Genomic DNA, 27974 nt, shown 5'->3' on the forward strand with positions numbered 1-27974 from the left:
AGCTACCTGCTACCTGCCAGATAATTATCCACCCCGTACGGGCACAGCCGCACAGGTACCCATTAAGCGGATACTGGTGGATTTTTTCAATATTTGTGGATATCCATGAATATTTACTGTAAAAAAAACAGTTTAAAATACAATTTAACCCATTTTTTAATTATTTTAACAATTTCTTCAAAAACATAGTTCAAAGGTCAAAATTAAAATTATTCAAATATTTTACACAATTATCCCAATCTAAATTATTCAGTTTTGAAACTAAATTTAAATTTAAAATACTTCAATCTCATAAGTAAATAAACTAAAATAATTCAATCTCACAAGTCCAAACAAAATTACTTAAACAATAACATTTAAGTAATTTTAATATAATGGGTGTTTAACAAGTCCAAGCTGTCCTACATTTTGCTTACAACCCTCCTTTTCATTATTACCATTTAATGATTTGCTTACTATAGGCTTTGTTATCTCGAGCCAGATTTCCCAAAATATTAACTAAGTTCCTTACAGTTAGCTGTCCTCAGGTTGACCTTGCTTGTAATAAATTTGATGTGTGTGAGAAGAGAGAAACAGATTTTATTTTCTCAATTTGCTTGAGTTTACCACTCTGCAGAGTGATCTATTTATTATAATAATAATGATTACAAAGATAATAAATAACTACTACTATTTCAATAGAACTACTTCCGAAAGAGAACTACTTCCTATTTCCTAAGATACAATGAACTTAGCTAAACACAATAACTAAGCTACTGGGAAAAGTAATAATCATTAAATGCTCCTATTTCCAAATAATATGTATGCTCAATCTTGCAGAGAAGTATTAGACTTAAGCTTTAGAAAATCTGTAAATATACAATCAACTGTATTTATGCTGATTAGATTAGATCAATAAATAATTATTACTTTATTAGGCCAGAGATTAGTTTGTGATTAGCACAATTAATTCTTTAATTACTCTGATTGTAAATTAAACTATAATACCAGAACCAGAGCATGTGCGTATCTGAACACAAATTTTCATTCAATCTTCATCTTTTTCTGAGAATAATGATGACAATTGACAAACAAATAAAAAAAATTGGAAATTGAAAATGGAATTAAAAAAAACTCACCTTGAAGAGCCATTGCTTTCTGTGATAGTACTCTCAACACGTATAGTGTAAGGGAAATCATCTTCAGAAGGCAAAATTGGTTCAAGGGATCTCTCAGCAAGCATCCCATGACCAATTTCTCTTCTACTTGGGGCACCAATCCGGCCAACTTCCCCAACACATGAAGGAGGAAATGAATACTGCAAGTTTTATTTTAGTTAGTCAACAATTTTCATTTAGAAATTTTAAGGAAAAAAATATAAAAAACATATAGATCCCAAAATTTTTCTCAGTAACCATGCAAGCACAGAAATATATACAAAAAAGAGAATAAGTGACAGATGTACAATGTTAAGTTAAACAAATCACCAATATAAAATTTTACTAAAAGATTATAGATACATAATGCGGTTTACTTTTCAAACTGTTTGAAAAAAATCATGATTAGGTGGTTAGTTTAAATAAAAAAGAAAAATGAACAAATATATTAAAAAAATTATTTTTTTTCATCAGCAAAGATAAATATTATAAATATTCAAGTACCAGAGGTACAAAGATTACATAGGTGAGATCGTCCAAGCAAATGGTTCCAAGATCAGACTTAAAACAGTCTCAATAGGAACCAAAAGCTGACTACAAATGTTAGTTTATAAATCTATAATCATACTAATATCCTAGATAAAGCCTTCTCTAAGATTAGAGGACCATTGATTATAATGGGTTACAAAAGCTGGCTCCAAATTTCTGAGCCATGTCCACAACAGAAATACTGCATCATCCAACAATTTGTTGGCATTAAAGGTGCCACTTGAAAAAAGTATGGTGGTCCTCTGCTGCAAAATGGTCCAAGTCAAAGCCAACCACCAACACTTCCATCTAGTAGCTCCTATTCCATCAGCCAGGCCAAGTACATGTTGAAGGAAATGCAGCCTAGGATTTTCTGGGAAAGCCACTAGGATATTCACCCAAGACAGAGATTCCCACCAAATAGGAATGATTTTATTGCAGTGGAAGAATAAGTGGCCTGCAGCCTCCTCCATGGTCCTACAGAATGGGCACATCATATCATTAATCTCGACCTGTCACCTTCTCAGATTTGTCTTTGTTGGCAGTCTATCTCTAATTAATCTCCAAGCAAATACTGAAATTTTCTTTGGGACCTTTATTTTTCATAGCTCCTCAAAAACTCCGTCACAACTGCCCTTTATGGTTTCCCCCCTCAACATATTATACGCACTTTGTGTCGAGTATATGCCACTTGGGTCTGCTTTCCAAACCCAATCATCTCTTTTGTATGGATGGATTATCTTGCCTTCAACATCATTTAGGAAGCTATCAGCGATGGTAATCTCACTATCAAATAGTGGTCTCCTCCACATAAAGTCCCATTCCCACCCTGTATCCATGTGGGCTCCCAACTGTTGGATGACCTGATTTTGCTGACGTGAAATGAGATATAGCCTTGGATACTTTGGTAGTAGAGATATGTCATCATTAATCCAATTATCCTCCCAAAACTTGATCCTATCATCACATCCAACCCTCCACGATATTCCATTTTGGAAAGTGTTTCCATGTTTTGGTTGATGAAGGGCCTGTTTTAAGTCCCGCCACCATATGGAATCGTTGGAAACTGAAGATGCTTCACTCAAGCTCTGCCAACCACCATATTTTGACTCCAATACCCTTGCCCATAAATCTCCATTGTGGTGGAATAGACTTCATTTCCATTTGCCCAGCAACGCAAGATTGAAATTCTTGATATCCTTGATGCCCAATCCCCTTTCTTCTTTTGGGAGGCACATCGTCTCTCACTTGATCCAGGCAATCTTGTTCTGATCAGATCCACCACCCCATAGGAATCTACGTTGTAATCATACCAGCTTGTCCACCACTTTGTTAAGGACCCTGAAAAATGAAAAGAAGTAAATGGGAATAGATGTTAAGACCGACTGTATCAGTGTGACTCTCCCCCCAAAAGAAATGTGTCTTTGCTTCCACTTTGATAATTTTCTCTCACACTTACTGATAATAGGATCCCACAACTGACACCGCCTTGGGTTTGCCCCTATTGGTATACCCAAATAAATGAAAGGAATGGACAGCAAGCTACAATTCAAATGGTTTGCAATCTATTGGTTCCATTGGTCTGACATTCGAATTGCACCAATACAACTTTTTGCAAAATTTATTTTGAGGCCTGCAACGAGTTCAAAGCTCCTCAGAATGACTTTGATTGCATTGACATTCTCCATTGTCGCCTCACCAAAAAATATTGTGTCATCCGCATATTGTAGAATGTTGATTTCCACGTTATTGGCGCCCACCTAGAATCCTCTGAACAGATTTTTCTCAATGGCTACTCTCATCAAACCATTCAAAGCTTCAGCCACAATATTATACAGAAGGGGTGCTAATGGATCTCCTTGTCTAAGCCCTCTTTGTGGGATGAACTCAACCGAGGGACTTCCATTTACCAATAGTGATATGGACGCAGATCTTAAACAACCCTCAATCCATTGAATCCATTTGGAGCAGAAACCCATCCTTCTCAGCATGTATATCAAGAACTCCCGCGATACTGAATCGTATGCCTTCTCATAGTCTACTTTGAAAACCAGGCATGGTTTTTGACTCCTCTGAGCTTCCTCCACCACTTCATTTGCTATGATCACACTGTGCAGCAAATGTCTGCCCCCTATGAATGCGGATTGTCTTTCATCTATAATGATTGGCATCACCTTCTTCAGTCTTTGAGCCAGCAGCTTGGACACAATTTTGTACATACTACCTATTAGTGAAATAGGTCTATAGTCATTCAGCATTTGTGGATCGGACACCTTAGGAATTAAGGCTAAAAAAGATGCATTACAGCCCCTTGGAAAAATTCCATTTACATAGAATTCATCCAGAAACCGGAGGACATCAGGTTTGATTAAATGCCAAAATTCCTTGATAAACTTGAAGTTTAGTCCATCTGGGCCAGGACTTTTCTCGCTTCCACAATCCCATACAGCCTGTTTGACTTCATCCTCTTGGAAGCGCCCCACCAACATCTCATTCTGTGGATGACCAATGGTTTGAAAGTGGATTCCATCCAAGCGGGGTCTGTCTTGGTCAGATTCTTGAAATCTTTGCATGAAGAACTGTCGTACTACCTCTTTTACTTCTCCCGATTCCTCAATCCAAGATCCAGCAACCATGATTCCCTGCAGCGAGTTATGTCTGCGATTCGCATTCACCAACAAATGGAAGTACCGTGAATTGCAATCGCCCTCTTTAATCCACCTTGATCTCTCCTTCTACCTTAGTATAGATTCATGTGATTGAGCTGCTACCATAGTGCTTCCTATAATTGCTTCTTTCTTAGTACTTCTTGGGGGGATAAGTGTCTGTCAATAGTTTCCTCTTCCAATTTGTTTAAGTTAGCCTCAATCTTCTTGACCTTCTTAAGAGTATGCCCAAATTGTTCCTTATTCCACACTTTCAGCCATTGTTTAAGACTTTTAATCTTCTCTTTAAGCACGTAACCGCCCCACCCCCATTGCTAGTTAGAGGCCCAACACTCCTAAACAACTAATCTGAAGGAACTGTCCAAAAACCAGCAATCTAGGATCTTAAAAGATTTAGGACCCCAGTCTACATACTTGTATCTGAGCAAAATTGGGCAATGGTCGGAAAAATTCCTATCCAAGACGAACTGGGTACTTCTCGGCCATTTAGCAATCCATTTAGGAGACACCAAGAATCTGTCCAGCTTGCTCCTAGCAGTTCCATCCGGTCTAAACCAAGTGAATTTTCTCCCCACCCATGGCACTTCATCTACCTCCATCTCATCAATCCATTCGTTGAACTCCCTTAGGTTACTTTCCCCCATCCCCCTTTGACAAGTACCAATTCTTTCTGACTGAGATCTGATATTATTGAAATCATCCAATATGCACCATAATCCCCCAGGGTTTAAGTTTTTCAACTACTTAACATTATTTCATAGGGTTCTCTTACTTTGAATATCACATGGTGAGTAGATGCTGATGATATGGACTTGTTGTGCCTCCTTTATCCACTCCCCTACCAACAGTATAAAACCACTACCAATGACTCTCCTTTCTAATTTGAATGTCTTTTCACTCCAGATACATAAGACCCCTCCTGCTGTATTAGATGCAGATTGCGCTTCCCAATTTACCTCAAGATCCCCCCATAGTGCTTGACACATGGATTTTTCAATTATTTCCTTCTTTGTCTCCTGGATACAAATCATATCTACATGCTATTTCTTGACCATTCTTCAGATTGTTGGCCATTTAACCCCCCTCCCTAGTCCCCTGACATTGTATGAAATGATGTTCATGGGGTACTGCTCCTATTTCCCAATCTCTCTGCCTCTTTCTTATCTCTTTCCTCCATTGCCCTTATGTTGTCTATAATTTTCCCCTGGGCTGGGCCACCTGTTACCCCCAGTTTCTTTGCAACTTTCCATAACTCCATTGCCTCTTGTAGCTGAATATTGGCTGGGTTTGCATCATCTGCTTCATCTTGTGCTGATGTAGTTTCCACATGTGCTTTAATATCACCCTGACCATTCCCACATTTTTCATTGTGCAACTTATGTTGCTGCTGCGGGCTTAATTGATGTATTTTTTAAGCTGTTTTTGAGGTTACCCCATCTGCACAGCCCAGATCCCTTTGCTTTTGGTACCCTCTTCGACGTGAATAAATTTGCCATGCTGTAGTGTTTTCGCCTTTACTTGTTTGTAGGCTAAAAGAAAAAAAAAATTGTTGTTTCTTGGGGGGGTGCTAAAAGAAAGGCTCATTCCATTTATAAAAATCCCCTCAGTCACGTGGTTGTGACATGACCCGTTCCTTTGCATAAGTTGGGTCCGCGACACGTAATAGCTCCATGTACATTCATTTTTTCCGTTTTCGTGAAAAAAGCTATCCCTCTCTGCGTCATCGTTGTTTCCCACAATCTGCTCGCCCCCCTCTTTGCATGTTTGGTCATCTCGGTCAACAGCCATGGATTGGCGCGCCATCTGCTCTTCCTGTGTACCTACTTCGTGCTCTGACATACCCCTCTTCTGCTTAGCTACCTGTACCCAGGTGGTACTGACTTTACCCAATGGGTTTGGTTTCCTGTTCGGACCAGTGGATACCATCGTGAGACTGTTAGAATTGGTCCCGGCATCAAGGTTGGAGGTGGTCACTGTCGGCGGTTCACAGTTTTGCGCTTCTCCATAAGTTGCAGGTCGCCTTCTTTCTCCAATCCGTGTGTCTCCTCCGGCACCCAAGTTCCGACGTCGCTATCGTCAGATTCAATCTCCTCCAACGACCCCATATCCCTCCTATGTCGACCGTGGTATGCGTCGAAGCTGCACCCGCATTCCTCCACCACATGCACTCCGTATACCTCCCCTTGTATGTGGAGGTTTACGGTGTGTTGGATTGTAGGCCTCCACGATATCTTGATGAGCACCTGTGCCCTGTCCACCCTCCGAATTTCTTCAACATCATCGTCCACCTCCACCATATCTCCGACAGCAGCCACAATCTTCTTGATTTGGTTCGTGTCCCAGGCCAGTAGTGGAATACCCCAGCACTAGACCCAAGTCAGCCTGTACCCAGTACGTATCCTTGGGTTCCACTTCTCCAACGAGTAAAACAAAGACTCTCCTCCTTCTATTTCTTCCTGGATCATTTGTTCTGCTTTCGCATCCGTGAGACCAAGTAATAGAATTAAATCATCCCCCATATACTTCGGTGTTACGTCTGCTCCGATGTCCCATAGTAGGTCGTCTTCAACTCTGTCAAACATCGCCAGATTCTTCAGTCTCCCCACCCAAGGCAAAACTGGCCCATAATTCCCCTTGTTGTAGGAGCTGCCACTTCCTTTTACCAAGTAATGCAAGGTTAAACATGTTGATGTCCTTCAGACCCAAGCCCCCCTTTTCTTTTGAAAGACACACTACCTCCCATTTGATCCAAGCAATCTTGTTTTGTTCTGGTCCGCCTCCCTACAGAAACCTACATTGTAATTTCACTAACTTATCCACCACTGATTTGGGTACCCTGAAAAAAGAAAGGAAATAGATAGGAATTGATGTTAAGCCTTAAACCCAAATTCTAAGAATAATTAATATAAATAAGGGTTAGTACCGTATTTCCAAAGCCAGTTTTGCCTTCCAAAAAAAAAAAAAGGGTTAGTACCGTATGTTTTATGAATAAATCAAATACATCAATACATTGTAATAAATCTTGGTTAATACTTAACATCAATTCAGTGTTTCATTTTCTTTTATCCCTTCTCCTTCCCCAATATCTAAAACCATATAATTTCAATAATATAGGCATAACTTTGCAAAACTGAGTATAAAAGAGAAAAAAAAAAAAGCACTGCTCTAATAACCCCAGAAGAACCAAATGGATTAGCAGTTGCCATCATGTCCACTTAACTAAAGGAAACAAGATTCAATTCCTCCTGGCTTAGGCATTTATTTTGATGGTGACATGGAGCATTTGATGCAGTCAGTGCCAAGTCATCAACTGAGAACTGGTTGGACCAGCTAAATGGCAGTTCAGTGGGTTTATCTTGGCTTTTGGCATCTGCAACTCTAATAATGAACTAAACTAGACAAACAATGGGTTCTAAGTCAAGCCAACCAGTCCAGTTCGGTTTTTCAAACATCGCCCAGATTTCTGAGAATAGGTAACATCCACATAAATATAAGAGAACATTAAAGTAGTCAATTTCTAAAGAGACCTGCAGATAGAACCTCTTGAATTCATCAACACCATCAAGACTGTCAATTCTTTGTGCCATTTGTTTATCTCCAAGTGTAACAACTGCTAGTGCCTGCCAACCAGATAAAGTCAATTTATTACTCAAGATGCAGATATAAATATCACTAAAGAAGTACTGAAAGTCAAACTCAGAATAAAGTAACAAAAGTAGAAAATTATTGATTTTTAGTAATCATGAGATGCTCATAGTACACCAAATTGCTAATGGAGAAACATACTGTTATAATTTTGCATGAAGTCAGAATGAAAACACATGTTTCTACTAGTAGAGGCTTCGTAAAACAACATCACAATTGAAGCGTCTAACACTCTTGAACAGCAATTTGGAGAAACAAACATTTCTTAGGTGGGTTTTTTTTGGGACAGCAATCAAAAGTAGCTGTTTAAACATGGAATACCTCAGAAATATAAGTATAAGTTATTGCTTGTACCCTAAAAAGAAGTATAAAGTATTACCAGTCTAGTGCTTTATGCAAAAATTTACACAAGGGTCAACAGATAATATACTATTCCATCATCACCAAGCCTGAGAAACTATAGAATTTCATCCTTCTAAGGCTTGTAATAACCTGAGTAATCAACACACTGATTTACAATCACTAATTTCTAGATTATATCCAAGTTGGTTACAATTGGAGACTTTAAATGTGAAGTGTGTTAAAGGTTCAAAGAGTCAGCATTATTAGTTTTGTTCTTCCTTTGTATTTGAGCATTCTATATCCCCTCTAAAAAACTAACAAAGACAGAGAAGAGATAGTGTGACTTGCACAAGCATATATAGACACCAACAGATATCATCAAAAGCATAAACTGGAAAACAAATAAAGTTGGCACAGACCTGTGTCTCGCCTCTTGTGAAAAGAGTACTTCCATGTGCTCTAGGTAATAGACCACATCTCGAGTAGATTGGACGTATTCCGTCAGGTGTACGCCCATCGCTTCTTTTCCCCCCCTGTCACATACACAGAAAAGAAATCAATAAGCATGGATCCATTCAGTTTGGTAATTCATCATGCAGACAAGCTTCTAAGGATTGCAGCATCATTGTTACATTTACTTAAAGTTACAAAAATTATACCCAAAAAAAAAGTTGCATTCTTTTGACAAGGACAAAGTCAACCCAAAAGATTATTAAGATACTAAAAGGAAGTACGTGAATCGTTGTACAACATGTTTCATTATAAGAGAGTATACATTACTCACAGTGTGTCTTTTTACTTCTGATAGTTAACTGATAGACTAACTACTGTAGTTAGTAGTTAGTCTGTTATCAGTTGGTAGTATAGTTAGTGCTTGCCAGCTATGTAATAGTTGTCAACTAACTTAGGTTACATTAGTTGGTAGTTAATCCAAATATATAAACAATCTTGTAATCTGATTACAGTGGGGTTGAATAATATCAGATTTCTCAATCTCAATTTCTTCTCTTCTCTCAAATTCTCTCAACTCTATTATTCATAAGTAGAACTTTATGTTATAGGAATGGGCAACTTAATTGCTTAAAATACTTTGTGATCAAGAAATCCTAGGAACTAGTTGCAAACTCGATGAATAAGCTCCACAGTAAACAAGTCTTAAGGGACTATGTGACATCCTCTACCCCTCACATATATACTAATAAAGGAATAAAAATTCAAATATTGATTAAAAGTATTTTTAAAACATTTTTAAATACAAGTCTTTCAAAGGGATAAAAGGCTCGCATTCCCTTCCTTCTAAATCATATTCAAACTTGTCCAAATAAATAATAAAGTCATCTCGGCTCAAACAAGGCCGTCTAAGCTTCATACAATTAATATAAAACTTATATCTTAATGTCACATCCTATCAGAGTGTTCTGTTCCCGTATCCTCTAGCATGAGGTTCTTCATAGTCATCTACCTATTCATCTACTCCCCCGAACACAAAGTTCAAGATCATCACAGGATTCAAACACAGACAACACGCAGGGAATGAGTTATCGCATTCCTAACTAATGGAGAGAAACAAGAAACATGTAGATATAAATATCATATAAACAAAATACAACTTACTTAAGCATCACTCACGTTATTTCACCTTGTCGCATAACATTACCTCGCAGCACCACACATTTTATTTATTTTCACAACATTCACGTACTCAAGGATCAAAACACAATATCATCAAGTCAATCAATATCGATCAATACACAAGCGTTATGCAATATATACACTAAGACTCAATCCTATATGCAATGTGGTACCATATTAGTGAAAAATCACGTCGGACGCCTAGGAGTACATGACAAGACAAACCACACACTAGTAAATCAGGTCACTCTCACTAGGTAAGATCATAGGGAGACCAGTCAGGGTCACAGTGTTTTGCGAGAATGCTCCAACCATATGGGATCAACATAGGCTTAAAGAAGCACTCAAACCGGATGACCCCCAAGACCTACACTTCGAAGAGTCCATCAAGGCCTCTCCCTCCTGATTCAGGTCCAACCCAGAAAACATTTTAGCACACAGACTCTATCTATGAACTATACAAAACACACAACTCCTCAATTGTTCTCAAAATAGTTTTAACTCGTCGCCTTTGAAGGGTCTTAGCATTAACTCGTCGCCCTTAAAGGGACTTATAGTCGTGTGATTGTACAATCCATAGTTTATAACTCAATGCATACAATATCTCAATGCACACAACATCTCAATCACGTGCATACTTAGCTTATCACATACACTCGATCTCAATTACAATGGTATAATCTCAAAATAGCATGTTATCACACCTCATGAATCATATTCACTTTACCTATGAACTATGCAATACACACAACTACCCAATTATTTTCAAAATCATTTTAACTCGTCGCGCTTATGATTAAACTCGTCGGGTTCCCACAATGGATCCCATCACAATACTCGTCACGCAAAACTCGTCGCCCTTAAAAGGTCTTATAGTTGTGTTATTACACAATTCATAGCTCACAACACAATATACATCTCAATATACATGTATTTCATCATTCATTACATGTTCAATTCACCACATACTCAAAATTTGAATCATCATTTCAAATCTTCAATATAACAATTTATACAAAAGATTATCACAACCTGGAGACTAAGACCCCTCAAATAATATTACACAATTATATCAAAATCATAGGTCAAAATATACAAATACCAAGAGCACAATTTGTCAAGCAATTCTCATCAGAACAGCAATATTTTATTTATAATAATAAAGGAAAAATTGCAATTTAATAAACATCCCAAAACAAAACCCCAATTTAATCCTCTCCCTACACGTGTTCTCACTAACCCCCAATCGCGAATAACTCATCCCTTACCTCTAAGCGGGCTCACGTGTCTTTCGACAGCGATAGAGACATCTTTAACAAGTTCCTGAGATTCCTCTGATTGCTCTGATAGGGTTTTCAAACGTTAGAGAGAATGAGAAGGGATTGAAGCCTCCATTTGTACTATCTTCATGCGATTCATTTTTCTCCCTCCACAAATATTATCTCGCAAATCCCAACGGTGAAAGTGTGCGCAATTGAATTTCGAACAACATATCCAAATTTCATGAAAATCCAACAGTGAAACCGGGATCGTAGTTTTACTAGACTGTTTTGGGTTTTTGCGGGAAAAGAGAAAGCTACGATACGAAAGGTATTTCTCTTTGCTCTGACATGTTTTTGCAATTCCCAACGGTGAGAATGCTCGAAATTGGGTTGCAAACGTGGTGCTCAAATTTCACGACGATCTAACGGTGAATGAGTCTGAGATCATCGTTTTTCTGAGACAGGTTTGCTGGGTTGCGGAAAAAAGAAAGGTTTTTGAGGAAGAGAAGGGGAAAAACGAAAATGAGGGAAAAAAGACGCACCCGTCAGTGTGAAAACTGACCTAACGCTATTTATAGCTAGGTTTAATCTATTTATTTATTTATTATTTTATAAAAACAAATTCTATTTTATTCTCTATCAAACAAATAAATAAAATACCCTTTTATTTTCTCTCAAATCAATATTTTAATACACTTATTTCTCTTTATTTATTCAATTATAAAAATCTTTTCATAAAACTCTATTTATTTACAAATAACAACTCCTTTGAAATTAGTCTACAAAAAATGGGATGTTCCAGACTATTATATCTAGAAATCATAGCAACATTGTTCTGTTTTCTTCGCATCCGTATAAATAAAACGGTTTTATTATCACATCCCCTTATAGCCACTACAGGTAAGGTTATCTGCAATTTTAGCATCCAAATAAATATGTTGACAATGAAATAAGCAATGCTGCTGCATTATCCTCTATTGACTAAACTAGAAATGAGTCAAATGATTAAACAACTCTTAGATTAATGTGAATTTGGGTCTAACTCAACCTCAAAAGCTAACTCAAGGGGTGAGGGTTGCCCTTCACTTGTATACTCTAACTTGGCTTTATTTTTAGCCGATATGTGACTTGGATTTTTTCCAATACATCCCCTCACGCCCAACATTTCTTGAGCTTGGTGCATGGATAACAATGGTGGATGGCCCTATGGATTAATCCTGGATATGCTCTAATATCATCTTAGGGGGTGTTTGGTTTGACTGTTTTCTGTTTTCATTTTCATTGAAAACAGAAAATGGTGATGAAAATGTGTTTGGTTGAATTTTTGAAAACATTTTCAGTGAAAATGAAAACAATAAAATCTCATTTTCAGTGTTTTCACTCGAAAACAGGAACTTCATTTTGGGTAAAATAAAAATGCGATGACAAAAAATATAATTTTAAACAAATTTAAAAATACAAAAAAGACAAGTCAATATATTATAAATTTTCAGTGTTTTTATTTCCTGAAAACAGAAAACAAGAAGTCAAACCAAACATGTTTTCAAAATTCTAATCTTTTGAAAATAAAAACAGTTTTCAGAAAATGAAAATAGAAAATAAAAACAGAAAATAAAAATGCAAACCAAACACCCCCTTAGATTCTTAGAATGTGAATTTGGGTCTAACTCAATCCCAAAAGCTAGTTCAAGGAGTGAGGGTTGCTCCTCACTTATATACTCTAACTTGGCTTTTATTTTTAGCCGATATGGGACTTGGGCTTTTCCCAATAACAACAAAACAAGTTATTTGAACATCTCTGTTGCTCAGAGTCTCAGACTCTGGTCTGTATCTATATTTAAATTTCAAATGTGCAATATGATACAGGTGAAAACATACCGAGGCCCAGACATAACAAAAAATGAATTACAAGCAGAGAATGCATAATACAAACAGACCTCCCACTTGGAGAGTTTACTCCACGCTGGGCATAGAGTACAACAACTGCCATGAGACAGTTAGTGTTACGAGTATGGCAGTTATTATGACATTAATTTTCAGAATGTAGAGTGCAATAACTGCTACGAGGTGGTTATAGTTAGGAGTGCGGCAATTACTATGACAGTAATTTTCATAACATATAGTGCAACAACTTCCATGAGGCAGTTATTGTTAGGGAATATGGAAGTTTTTAAGGTGCGCTATGCAATATAGAAGTTAGGAAATAGGGGGGCAGATTTTCATGTAAGTGATTTTCTTAAGTATCAAGTAGAAAGTCTCTTGTAAAACATTCTGTAGGAGCTTTATGCTCTGGACAAGCCCTGGCTCAATATTTACGAAATAAAATCAGTGTTATAATTGAGGAATCCTATCAGTCAAGCACCTATGCTATCAAGCAAATAACAGTTCTGCAAACCTTGATTGTTTGAATGAAGAATTAAAAGAAAGATGGAAAGAGGAATAACTTCATTGACAAGCACCCTTTTTTGCATCATTTTTCAGCATAAAAAATGTTGGCCCACAATTAAAATCAGAGAAAGTTCCATTTAAACAAAAAGAATAGAAAATGATCACATATATTATATATGAAAGAAAAAGACAGGTTATCCACCTATGCAGTAAGCATTGTCGTAAAGTTCCATAAATGAAGCAATTGAAATTCATCAATTTTCATCAAAGGGATAAATGAACCAATGCTCATCAACATCCTCAAGTGCAAGTCTATGAGTTGAAAGTACAAAGGTAAATTCACTTGATAATGCCTTTTTTTTTGTTAGAACCAACTCAAACTAAAAGCTTAATAAGTTAGATGCATAACTTGGAATAGTTCTACATCAAACATGCCATCATGTCTGGGCTAAACAAACAGAGGCAGCAAGGATCATTTCAGTCTAATACCAAGTCACCAATTGTTTCAGCTGTTTAACATGCAAGTCCAAAAATAATTTAATATCAAATGGACTTGTGTTTGCTATAGCAAATTCATGATAAATAGTTAGGCATTTCCTACCTCATTGCCCATTGAAATGATTAATGCATTTTGATAGCATGGAAAGGAATAATCTTACAAGTTTAAATTTCGACAGCTGAGAACAGTTGTCAGATTATTATATGGCTCATAACTAAAACTTTCAATTCTAGTGAAAGAGCTTTTCTATTTTGAAGATAACAGAAATTCACATACTTTTTGACAGAAGTCTCCCCAAGACCGCAAAAGAATCAGACTTATATAATTATGTTGGATGACAATCTTAATTATTTTATCACAAGTATTCATACCTCTACCATACGCTTCCTCCAATATTTAGATGTAACTTCCTTAAATACCAACTTCACATCCACCTCAGAAAACTGTACGAAGTGGAAAAAAAATAGATGTATGTTAAAAAGTAAAACTAAATGAACTCAGAACAGGGATACAAGAGGGCAGGGCATCATCTCTACATGAATCAAGGAACAAAATATAAAATTAAACAATTCAAATACACAAATATATATATATATATATATATATATATATATATATAAAGAACATAATGTCTATTGCAAGAAAAAATTTGACCCATAGTAGGATACTATATACACAAAACAAGGGAATTAAAGCATGAGAAGTATTCTTTTTTGCCCCAGTTCTTGGGTGGTCAGGGGTGGGTATAAATAAAGCCATTATTAGAGAGAGAACAGAGAAAATATTATGAGAGACAGTAAGTTATCATCCTAAACAGAGAAATTTAAAGAAAACAAAACCCAAGAGGCAAAGAATGCAACAAAGCTGGCCAATATCTCTGCACTGACAATGGTTGTTCCCCTAAAACAGTCACAAGCAGAACACCAAAGAGAGAAAATCAATATATTGGTAGCACAAGCCTAATTTGAGTTTGTCATGCTTCTCTGAGAAAATTGCAACAAGAGCATCATATAATTCTATCAACTATCAAGTCTATCACCTCTATGCATCACCTCTTTTTACAAAAGAACTCATTAAGAAAAAGAAAGGAGAAGAATGGGATTAAACCTCCTAAGGCTACACTGCTACAGAGAAACTACAGAAACAAAAAAGAGGACAAGAAAAATAAACTCATTTGAGCAACCCAGTTGTTAGCATGACCGGCCTAGAAACACCGATAAAAAATAAACATGAACAGAGAGCACTGAGCCTAAGATAACCATAGATGCATCACTTTATAATAATCCATTTAAAAAAAGAAAAGAAAAAAAAATTAGAAATAAGCGTTTTACTTACTAAAAGGGCTGGTTTACGTGGAGTTGGCTTTATATGAACATCACCTTCGTCAACTTCACCATCAACAATTACTTCCTCATCTTCATCCTCAACCTCAAGAATCTCCGCAATGGTCTCAGAATTACTCCTCAGTGTTGAATCATTTGAGACAAACCCGTTTTCTGTGAGTATCTTCAGAACCTTTTCTTCTAATGATGAAAGGGCTTTCCTTCTGGGAATTTTGTTTCTAATTTGAAGAACTTTTACTAACTCATCACTGGCAATTGCCTGCACATTCCCACTCGCTTCAGTTTCTACACCATATTCAACAAAACTAACTAATGAAGTCTTCAATCATCTTGTTTGAGAAAATATTTAATGAAGTAAAAGCACATTTCTCTCACAGTATTTGGCACACTCTTTTTTATTTTATTTTATTTTGTTCAGCAAAATAGATAATATATATTAATGGAGTACCAGAGGTACTAAAATACAGATATTGGGATGTCCAACACAGAATTGGTTCCAAAACTGACTAAAATGGAGTCAGGAGTGGAACCACAGTTGGCTACCCCAGCTGGAGCAAACTAGATTAGATACAAACTGTTACATGAACCCTGCAGAAATGTTACTAGACCATTGGTTAAAATGCATAGGAAAAACCTTCTCTAAATTCCTCATCCATGTCCAAAGCAAGAAAACTGCGTCATCCATAACTTTGTTGCTGTCAAAATCCTCATTGGAGAATATCATCTTATTTCTCTGCTTCCAAATGGTCCATGTGACAGCTATCCACCACCACTTCCATCTTTTGGCCCTCAAACCATCGGCCATTGTTAGAACATGTTGTAGGAAATGCATCTTTGGGTCTTTCGGGGAAGCATAAGATTGGCTCACCCATGACGATGATTCCCACCATAAGGGGGTAACTTTTCTGCAGTGGAAGAACAAATGGCCTGCATCTTCCACCTCATTCCTGCATAAAGGACAGCTAGTGTCCGAGACTGCTACTTGTCTTCTGTGTAAATTAATTTTGGTAGGTAACCTATCCCTAATTAGCCTCCAAACAAATATTGCATACTTAAGTGGCACCTTCAGTTTCCACAATTCATGATATGCAGTATCGTGGATCCCTTCGACTGTCGCTTCTCTCAACAACTTGTATGCTGATTGCGCCGTATAATGGCCACTTGGATCTCCCCTCCACAACCACCCATCTCTTCTATGCATCTGAATAGGCTGTCTTTCAATATCATTTAGAAAATTGGCAGCCATGAGTACCTCATTATCGAACAGCGGCCTTCTCCAAGATAGCTTCCACTCCCATCCCGCTTCCTTATAGTCTCCCATGTGCTGGATTAACTGATTTTGTTGGCATGAAATTAGTGACAGTCTTGGGTATTTTGCTCCCAATGCTGCCTCTCCTTCAATCCACTCATCCTCCCAAAATTTTATCCTATCCCCACATCCAATTCTCCACTTTATATCCCTTTTTAATTCCTCCCCTTGCTGTGATGTGTGGAAAACCGATTTTAGATCCCTCCACCACAAAGACTGTTTTTTATCATTAGTTGCTGCATCCAATCCCCTCCATCCTCCATATTTAGACTCCAATATTCTTACGCACAGCTGGCCTTCATTGTGAAACATGTTCCATCTCCATTTGCCAAGAAGTGCAAGGTTGAACATATTTATATCTTTAATACCCAAACCGCCTTTTTCTTTTGGGAGGCACACTCTTTTTTATTGGTTGAAATTTATTGAAAATGACAATTATGTGGATACCACATCATATTTAAAGATTCTCCTGATTTTGTAGTTTTCAATCAATTTTAACCGAGAGTGTGTTTGAAGGAGTGTGTTAGAGAGTGTGTTCCTAGCACTCCTCAACTATCAATAGCAACAGATGACCAAATATGATTTCATAAATGTTTCAAAAAAACACAAGAACACTTCACAACAAATAACAGTATCACAACATGTTAGAGTTTTAGAATGGTTTTTGGGTTATTTCTCCCAAACACACAGGGCAGAGCAGGGGGGTGAAGACTGAAAAGAAATGCAGAGCACAATTGCATGATCGGTGATCTCAATGACAGCATGAAAGTGATAAATCTGGCCAGAGTCCAGAGATGTATAATAGACACTGCATCCTTCCAAACTCCTCCCAGAATCCCAGCTCAAGTTTCGCCAACAAGTTTTTAGTATAGTGCAGTTGTAGGAATTATCTCCTGAATGAGGTCCAATAGAGAAACTCTAGTGGGCTTAACCAGCCTGATTTGAGGACCCAACTTAATTTGAGCCATAGTAATCAATCCAGAATAGCAGCGCGGAGCAGCTGACCACAAAAACAGAAAAATCCCATAGCTAGATCTTGAGGCTATCCCAACAAAATGGTTTGAAAACTCAAATCAAGGGCAAGTTAGGGTTTTTGGCCCCTGTTCATCATAGTGGCCACAACTGCCACATTTTTCCACTACAGTGGCCATGAATGTGATTGAGCAGTGACCCCAGCCCATAAATGCAATGCAATTAAGCACCTGTAGCAGCCACCTGCCACAACTTGATGCACAATACTACCGCCCGCTATTGATAACCCTAATTCAAGGACAGTCATCTTTAGGCCCAGTTAGGAGTGGCACTAACCCAATAAATTTAAAAAGAAAAAAATATATATACATACATACATACATATATATATATATATATGTATTATTTGACTTTCACAGGACAATGGCAACAGAATGCAGAGTTGTAAGAGTAGAAAATAGAGATGCATATATGGGTTAGCAAAATATTTGATTATTATTAGCGCTTATCTTCAATGAGGGGTGTACCTTTTGGTTCCCTCCCTCTCACCTAATGGTGTTAAAAGCCATCAGCCTCTTAAGGGCGCCTTATGCCTTTGACAACCTTGCTACATTAGCAGTGGACATAATTATTATTAGTATAGATAAGGTAGGTGTTAGTGCTTTGTATTATATAAGCAACAAATCGATATTCTTCTAATAATATTGAGAGCCTCCTTTCTTTCTAATCCTCCTACCATACCTAAACTCTAAGCCCTATAATTTCAACAGACTCAGTTGGAACCCCCTAATTTGGCTGAGATATTGCTGTTTGACTCAGCATTCTTGTTGTTTGCCTCTATATGATTATCTCGCTATAGTTCCACAATTTTTCCTCTGCTTGGTTGCTGTTCCCGCCACATGGAATACTGTGTTACAGTTGCTATTTGGTCATATTTTGATCTGTTTACATGGATTTTCTCAGCCGGGTACTATTGTCCAAACAAACAACAAACTGTTGTACCATATGAACTGTTGAGGAACTGTCAAGTAATGTAGGAATTGTTTAGGGGAGAATAACATCTCCCGAGACATTCACAAATCAGAAAGAATTCAAAAAAACTGGACCAAACAAATAGAAGAAAATGATAAAGGGTAGCAACGAGCCTACTTCAACATGTTCATAAAGTTCGGGAGGAGGCAACTTGATGGCATCCAACATCTTTGGCTTCCCACATTTCTTAACCAAAGCTTCTACCTCATTACAGATTGCTCGCACTGCATTCTGACAGTAAACAACAGGCAAAAGATGATGCATTGGCAACTAAGCACAGAGCTGTTCATGAACCATCAAAGAAAACAGATGACACAAAAATGGAGATGTCTATAAAGTAAAGCATGTGAATCCCACTATAACTAAAACAAAACCTGTTAGGGAGGCAAGTGGCTTACTCTTTTACCATATAAGATTTTCTAGTGAAAATTTTAAATGCTCAATGCAATAATAGCCAAGGAAAAATGAACTGAAGATAGATGTACACAGCAAAAAGGTTGTTTTGAAACATTTTAACATTGTTACATTTGCAAGGAGTTGAGGACGAGGATATTTCTAGAGATCGAAATCTTCTGTGATGACTCCTTGCTTTCAATGCTCTGTATGTTAAACAGACATAAATAAATGTGTCTTGCATGATGCAGTGCAAATAATATATTAAATAACACATGCATATGATTTTAGGGGAGCAAAAGAAAATCCATTAAATGTACTAATGATAGGTAAGCTTATCTAAATAGTACTGTAAGGCAACAACCTGACCAACTTCTACAGCTTTAAGTAATTTCTCTTCTGGAAGAAAATTGCTATAGCCCTGCAATAAAAATTTAAGCCAGTTGAGCCAATATGAAAGTAAAACCATAAGACTTTCAAGAATCATGATTGACAGATTTTAGAGTCTAGAAAGATATGATTTCATCAGCATTTTTCTATAACAACCAATGCAGATTCCTGAAATTTGACTCTAACACAGCTGAAAGTGGTGACAGTTCTTTGCTTTCAAAATACTGAAAATTAGAGTAGGAAAATTTTGGTGTTCTCTGCTGACAGGTGCCGGTGCCAGTGTCAGTTCAATAAAATTCCGCAATAGTTGAGGTTGCAAGTAATTGATTTGGATAAGGATTGCAAACATGTTAATTAGGGATTTCAAATTTCAATTATTGATTTATGACAAAGGAATGGATGTAGGCCATCTGTTTTTTCATTGCAGCAAAATCATCCCTGTTTGGTGGGAATCGTGGTCTTGGGTGAATATTGTAGGGGTTTCCCCGTTGAACCCAAAACAACATTTCTTCCAACACATTCTTGGAGTGACTGATGGAATAAGGGTTACTAGGTGGAAGTGGTGGTGGCTAGCCCTGACATGGACCATTTGGCAGCAAAGAAACAAGGTTATCTTTTCCAATGACATCTTTAATGCCAGCAAAATGATGGATGACGCAGTTTTCTTGCTATGGACATGGCTCAGAAATTTGGAGAAGGATTTTGCCACTCATTACAATCAGTGATCTAGTAACCTTAGAAACGGATTTACTGTGTAGTTCAGGGTATAACAATAGACTCAAATTAGACATTAGTCTCATCTATATATCCAGAAATTGGTTCCTATCAAGACTTCATTAAGTCTGCTTTGGAACCAAATATCTGATATCTTATAATGTAATTCTCAGTACCTATGGTACTTAATCAATATACTTACTTATTTTTGCTGATCAAAAAAAAAATTATGACATAGAACTTCATCTTACAATTTTTTTCACAAATAAATTTGCTTCAAAACTAATGTTCTATTCCACATGTAAATCTTCAGTTAAATCTCGGTGCCTTTTAGTACTTCCAAGGCACTATACCAAGGCATATTCATTCTGAATATTAATTGCTATTGTGGAGACGTTCAGTAGAGTAACTAGCCAAGCTCCAAAAGGTCACTCAGCTGGCCTTCATGGATATTAGAGTAGTCTTACTTGGATTAGTAGTTTAATTCTCTTTTTCATTTTACCAGGCTTGTGCCAGCTGTAACCTTAGATTAACTGGCTTGTGCCTGCTGTCTGCTCAACTAACTGCAGGTAGTTAACAGTTAGTTAGAGTTAGTCTGTTAATATAAATAAGTCAGTTGTAACTGTTGTAAGTTGGGTTGAATAATATACAACTTCACTCTTTTCAATTTTCCTAAATTCTCTCTTAAATTCTATTGATGGAAGCCTCTTAATTTTGCAATTAACAGTTGGTCTTAATTTGTGATAACCTATTTTTATGTCAAGTTGAAACTGAATGAGAATTTTGAAAGGAGACAAATTTTAAAACTCTGAATTGCTTTCAACCCATTTCCAGGCTAAGTAAATAATTAATATCAAAAACTGACAAGCTGGTTGCAACTGCAGGAATGAGGATAATTGGCATTCTCATTAATGTATTTTGGCATGATGCCAAGCCTATTTATTATCTTGTCTGATTCTAGGCTCTTCCTTTGAGGGTGATATCAAAGTAACCAAGAAAAAATACTACAGCAAAGAATATACAGAACAAAATAATTGTATTGTATGTAGGAAAAGCTAATATTTACTACCTTCACAAAATCTTCTATTTTCTATATATCAAAAATCAGGATAGCTATGCATGTATGATTTTATTTTGAAATCAAGTTACAAATAATTATGGAACATGTTCTATCAGACTCTAGAATGTGGGTTTGGGCCTAACTCAACCCCAAAAGCTAGCTCAAAACCCACATTCTAATATGGTATTAGAGCCTATCCTAGATCCATTCAAAGGACCACCCACCATGTAATCCACATACCAAGCCCAAAAGTGTTGGGCATGAGGGGGAGTATTGGGAAAAACATAAGTCCCAAATTGGCTAGAAATAAGGCCAAGATAGAGTATATGAGTGAGGGGCAACCCTCCCCCTATGAGCAAGCTTTTGGGATTGAGTTAGGTCAAGCCCACATTCTAAGACCGACTATTGGCATATTTCTAACATGCTAATGTTCACAAGAAAGGATAATGTTTTACCTCTATCATCAATATTGCATTATCTGTGCCAGCCAGCAAGAGGTCTAACTCAGAGTGTTCCATCTCCTCAGTTGTAGGATTTACTATATACTTATCACCAACAAGACCAACACGAACTCCAGCAACTGCTTTTGACATTGGCACTTCTGAAAGTGCACTGGAAGTTAAATGATTAAGATTAATAGTTATGCACAGAGTGCTTATGGCAAGTGTAGATAGCATAATGCATGTGAGAAATACCTCAGACCTAACTTAAGTGTCTGTGTGTTTGTGTCATAATGCATATGCGCCTTATTTTTACACCTTCTATAGGATATCTCATCATCTCATCCTCCTTTCTGCTTGTATTTCTTTCCTCTTTTTATTGAATTATCATCAGTTTTATGTTTTGGCAAACAAAGTTTAGAGTAAGAGAGGGTCTTTTAATACATTTAAATAGAAAAAAAATAGCAAAGTAGCATTCTACATGGGATCTAAATGTCCTACGGTTGGCAGCAAAATAGAATGAGCAACTTACACTGCTATACCAGCTGCAGTGATAGCCAAAGAATCCGGGGAGTGCAATCCATCATAGCTCAAAACCTAAAAGCATCAATTACAGTAGACAACAGAATGTGAAATTTCCACAAGGTACAGTCATTTTAATACACCAAAAAAATCAATGAACAAAAGCATGATGTATAAATCATTTCAGTACAGCAGAGTAATGAAATAAACATTGTTAAGTTGTTAACTGACATAGAACAAGGCAAATGGTGATGGTCCTGCTTATCTCTATTATTGCCTAGGATGGTTACAGCTATGACATTTTCAACATATGGTATTTCCTGAAATCTACTTTGAAGGCAAACAAGAAAATAATTATTAAAAGATCAATTTTTTCCACAAAGGGATGAGTGTCTTAAGTGTTATCCATGAAAAAAAGGTACTGCTCAAGCTTAAGAGAAAATTTTACCACACAACTATAAAAGATATCAAGAGTCAATCAAAGTTTTTGGTAGTGTAGTAGCCTGGTCGGAGTTAATACCAAAAACCCAAAACAGTGCAATTCTTACGGGATGAACATCCAAGGCTCCATAAATTTGATTTACATGTATTAAGCTTGACATGTAATTCATTCCTCTGGATGCAACTGTGAGTGTAACTAGAGTGCATATGAGAAGGTAAATTTCAGAAAAAAGATACGAAATATGCATTGCATGTCATTTTTATTGTTACCCACCATTTGTCATGTGTTAATTGCTTTTGTATTTTTTTAGGTGATTAGGTCTACATCTAAAGAAGAAACAATTTATAACAAAAGACATGAATGATGTTTTTATGATGGCAAACTTTGAATTGTCCAAGAAGTAAGCTACAAAAGAAATTGAGTATAAAATTGATGACCTTTCTTCCTATGATGATTAGATTAGGAATAATGATGGAATTTCATATAACTTTGGTTTGGATTTGGATACTCCAAATGAAACTTGGTTCAAGTAGGAAAGGATGTTAGTGTTGTTGTTGGTGCCCCTCTAGATAACTTGAAGAAACTTAATTTGATAATGAACTTGATGGAATCTAGAGAAACTGCCATGGATATTGATGAAGATAAAGATTGTATGGAAAATAATAGCTATGATGATCATGTGAATGATTTGCTAGATATCTAGAGTTGGACTGTTCTCATTTGGTGTTTTAGCTTCTTGCATCTGAAATTATGTTTTCATTCCCAATTAGATTCCGTTACAATCTAGCTTTTCTACAAGATCTAAGAGACTTGCAGTGCAAGCTTCTAACAGTTAGCTGCCAGCTGTCACTTGACAACTGGGTGACTAACTCCCACATGCTTATCTCACTTAACCAAGTACAATACTCACATAATGCATTGCAAAAATTTGTCATTTATATTTTGATTGTTAACATGTAACTTTAGCTAATCCTGCCTAGGTTAGCTTTGCTATTCTTAGCCGGTCCCAAGCCCGGATAAAAGGAGAGGGTTGTGTTAGGCTTTCGACAGTCAACGTAAAACTTTGTCGAATCTCTATGACATGGATCAATTACGTAATAATGTGAATGCTAGGTCGTTGCCCGGAAGTAACGCGCTGTATGGCTCGAGTACAGTGTCAAAAGAGCAAGGGCCGCTGCATCGCCGCCCGGATGTAGTGAAAAGTAAGCAAGGATTCCCACATTTTCGTGAACGGGTGTGGGTAAAGAAGCTAGTTCATGACAGGAGGATTCGCTTTGGTACATGGAATATAGGCACACTTACTGGAAAATCTATGGAAATAGTGGATGTTATGGTGAGGAGGAAGATCAATTTTATGTGCCTACAAGAAACTAAGTGGACAGGTGAAAAAGCGAAAGAATTAGACAACTCGGGATTTAAGCTGTGGTATACGAAAAAAATCAGATCAAGAAATGGGGTAGGGATTATTGTGGACAAGGAGTGGAAGAAGGATGTCGTAGATGTAAGAAGAGTAGGAGATCGTATCATAGCCTTAAAATTGGTAGTGGGACAGGACACCTTTAATGTTATTAGTGGGTACGCACCTCAGGTTGGGTTAGCAGAACACTTTAAGGTAAAATTTTGGGAGGATCTAGAAGGGGTACTTCAGGATATACCCCAAGGAGAGAAAGTTTTCCTAGGAGGGGATCTCAATGGACATGTAGGTAGCGTGGATAGAGGTTTTGAGGGGGTGCATGGGGGTTTTGGCCTAAGGGAGATGAATGGGGAGGGTAAATCCATCTTGGAGTTTTCGGAGGCTTTGGATCTTTCTATAGCCAATACATGGTTTAAGAAAAGAGAGGAACATCTTATCACTTACAAAAGTGGAGGGACATGTTCTCAGATAGATTTCTTCCTTATCAGGAAGTCTGATAGGAAGTATTGCTTGAACTGTAAAGTTATCCCGGGAGAGAGCTTGACTACCCAACATAGAGTTTTGGTTATGCATGTAAGAATTAGAGATAGGGCAAAGAGAAGAAGTCCTATGGTAGCACCAAGGATCAAATGGTGGCACTTGAAGGGTGAGAAACAAGGAATCTTCCAACAAAAGATATGGGAGGGATGGTGTGGACAATCACAAGGAAGTGTAAATGATATGTGGAACAAGACGTCCCAAGAGATTATTAAAGTGGCTAAAGAGACGTTGGGTGAATCTAGAGGTTTTGGACCTAGGGATAAAGAATCGTGGTGGTGGAATGAAAGTGTTCAGAGCAAAGTTAGAGTAAAAAAGGAGTGTTTCAAGGAGTGGTCTAGGTGTAGAAATTCTGAAACTTGGGATAAGTATAAGATAGCTAGAAATGAAACCAAAAAGACGGTGAGTGAGGCAAGAGCCCAAGCTTTTGACGGACTATACCAAGCTCTACGAACCAGGGACGGAGAAAGATCTATATATAGGCTTGCTAAGGGTAGAGAGAGGAAGACTAGAGATTTGGACCACGTAAAGTGTGTTAAGGATGAAGAAGGCAAAGTCTTAGTGCATGAAAAAGATATCAAGGAAAGGTGGAAGGTGTATTTCCACAACTTATTTAATGATGGATATGGATACGACTCTAGCAGTCTAGACACAAGAGAAAAGGATCGGAACTATAAGTATTATCGTCGGATTCAGAAACAGGAAGTAAAGGAAGCGTTGAAAAGAATGAGTAACGGTAAGGCGGTGGGGCCAGACAACATACCTATTGAAGTGTGGAAAACTCTTGGAGATAGAGGTCTTGAGTGGCTCACCAAACTCTAATGAAATTATGAGGTCAAAACGCATGCCGGAGGAATGGAGGAGAAGCACGTTAGTGCCAATCTATAAGAACAAGGGGGATATACAAAATTGTGCAAATTATAGGGAAATCAAGCTCATGAGTCATACCATGAAATTATGGAAAAGAGTGATCGAACGGAGATTAAGAAAGGAGACTCAAGTTACTGAGAATCAATTTGGTTTCATGCCGGGAAGGTCGACCATGGAAGCGATTTATTTATTACGGCGGGTGATGGAGCAATATCGCATGGACCAACAAGACTTGCACTTGATTTTTATTGACTTGAAGAAAGCGTATGATAGAGTGCCTAAAGAGATTTTGTGGAAAGCTCTAGAGAAGAAAGGGGTTAGGGTTGCATATATTCGAGCTATCCAAGATATGTATGATAGGGTATCGACTAGTGTTAGGACACAGGATGGAGAGTCAGACGATTTTCCCCATCACAATTGGTTTGCATCAAGGGTCAACCCTTAGCCCCTACCTTTTTACCTTAATTCTGGATGTCCTCACGGAACAAATCCAAGAGATAGCGCCGAGATGCATGCTTATTGCAGATGACATAGTCCTCCTTGGAGAGTCGAGGGAGGAGTTGAATGAGAGGTTGGAAACTTGGAGACGAGCTCTAGAAACACATGGCTTTCGCCTAAGCAGAAGCAAATCGGAGTATATGGAATGTAAGTTCAACAAAAGTAGGAGGGTATCTAACTCAGAGGTGAAAATAGGAGACCATATTATCCCTCAAGTCACACGGTTTAAATATCTTGGGTCTGTAATACAGGATGATGGAGAAATTGAAGGGGATGTGAATCATCGCATTCAAGCAGGATGGATGAAATGGAGAAAAGCATCGGGGGTGTTATGTGATACAAAGGTACCGATCAAGCTAAAGGGAAAGTTTTATCGGACTGCGGTAAGACCAGCGATTTTGTACGGAACAGAATGTTGGGCGGTCAAGAGCCAACATGAGACTAAAGTAGGTGTAGCGGAGATGAGGATGTTGCGGTGGATGTGTGGTAAGACTCGACAGGATAAAATTAGAAACGGAACTATTAGAGAGAGGGTTGGAGTAGCGCCTATTGTAGAAAAGATGGTGAAAAATAGACTTAGGTGGTTTGGGCATGTAGAGAGAAGACCGGTAGACTCTGTAGTGAGGAGAGTAGACCAGATGGAGAGAAGGCAAACAATTCGAGGCAGAGGAAGACCCAAAAAGACTATAAGAGAGGTTATCAAGAAGGATCTCGAACTTAATGATTTGGATAGAAGTATGGTACTTGATAGAACATTATGACGGAAGTTGATCCATGTAGCCGACCCCACCTAGTGGGATAAGGCGTTGTTGTTGTTGTTGTTGCAACATGTAACTTTAGCTCATTTGTGAGTTTGTGACTAATGAGGTGTGCGTGAACTACTAATGCATTTTCAAAAAACAATGGCTACCAACTATGATGTGTGTGTGTGGACTCCTCACTGTGCAAAGATATGGCAAAGAGGTTGTTTCCCGGTATGAACCCATGGGCGCAATTTACCACTGAACCAGGGTTCATTCAGATCACAGAGGTAGGATTTTACAATTTATGTTATAATCCCATGGTTTGCGTACTTTCCCCTATATTCCAATCCTAGGTAGGATCACAATTTTGACAAACTTGTTTATGATAATTATAAAATTATTGAGAATTTATTTAAATATATAAAAAAGTTAAGTCAATTTGAATTAAAAAATAAACTTCTCAATCCAATATTTTTCTTGGAATTTATTTCAGTTCAATGGATGTTTTATATTTCAAATATTTTGTCATGTAATTTTTTTTTTTTATCAGCAAAAGTAATATTTATATATATATAGGGAAAAGTACCAGAGGTACTAATAGTACAAAATAATAGGCAAATATTTTGTCATGTAATTGTTGGACATTTTTAACAGCAGTCCTATCTCAATTCAATAAATTTGAATCATCAATGCATAAAGCAAAGTTAGTAAAAAAACCTAGGAGACGGACCAATAGAAGTAGACACTAACAACAAAATTTTAAAAAGTGAAATTATAAGGACTAATGGACTATACCCAAGATAATATTTGAGTTTCATGATAGAAACCCTTTGGCATTGTAGGACGTAGAGGCCTATCAATCAATCTACAAATAAGAACCTGCGAGCAACATATGAAAATAAAAGATTAAGGACAAGAATTAAAAACAAAAATTTTTACAGATAGCAACATTTATATAAATAAGATGTCTTCTTTTCTCCTAAAGTATACTGTAGAAGCAAGTTCATCCAAATTACGAATAATATGAAGAAGCTAATACTAAGTAAAATTGAATTGATCAAATATGCTTAGAAACTTCCCAACCACCAAATCCTAGTACATAACTTCTTCAATTGGCTTTTCAGGTCAAGCCAAAAAGAAATTAAACCATGTATTCCAACTTCGACACGTGAAATGCATGCTTCACAGAGGTTTAAT

At 37.3% G+C, this 27974-nt stretch overlaps 1 protein-coding gene across 1 annotated transcript in view; it reads right to left on the reverse strand.

The window, feature by feature from the left end:
* The window catches only part of LOC100785430 (probable polyribonucleotide nucleotidyltransferase 1, chloroplastic), a 64705-nt gene that overhangs the window by 13411 nt on the left and 23320 nt on the right, over nt 1–27974 (reverse strand). Inside the window, 10 exon segments of the mRNA XM_014771703.3 lie at nt 1119–1297; nt 7858–7950; nt 8737–8850; nt 14470–14541; nt 15434–15700; nt 18872–18985; nt 19512–19568; nt 21767–21923; nt 22284–22348; nt 27573–27656. Of these exon segments, the coding sequence (XP_014627189.2) occupies nt 1119–1297; nt 7858–7950; nt 8737–8850; nt 14470–14541; nt 15434–15700; nt 18872–18985; nt 19512–19568; nt 21767–21923; nt 22284–22348; nt 27573–27656 (1202 nt within the window).

Source organism: Glycine max, chromosome 19, assembly GCF_000004515.6.
Source record: "Glycine max cultivar Williams 82 chromosome 19, Glycine_max_v4.0, whole genome shotgun sequence".
Classification (NCBI taxonomy): domain Eukaryota; kingdom Viridiplantae; phylum Streptophyta; class Magnoliopsida; order Fabales; family Fabaceae; genus Glycine; species Glycine max.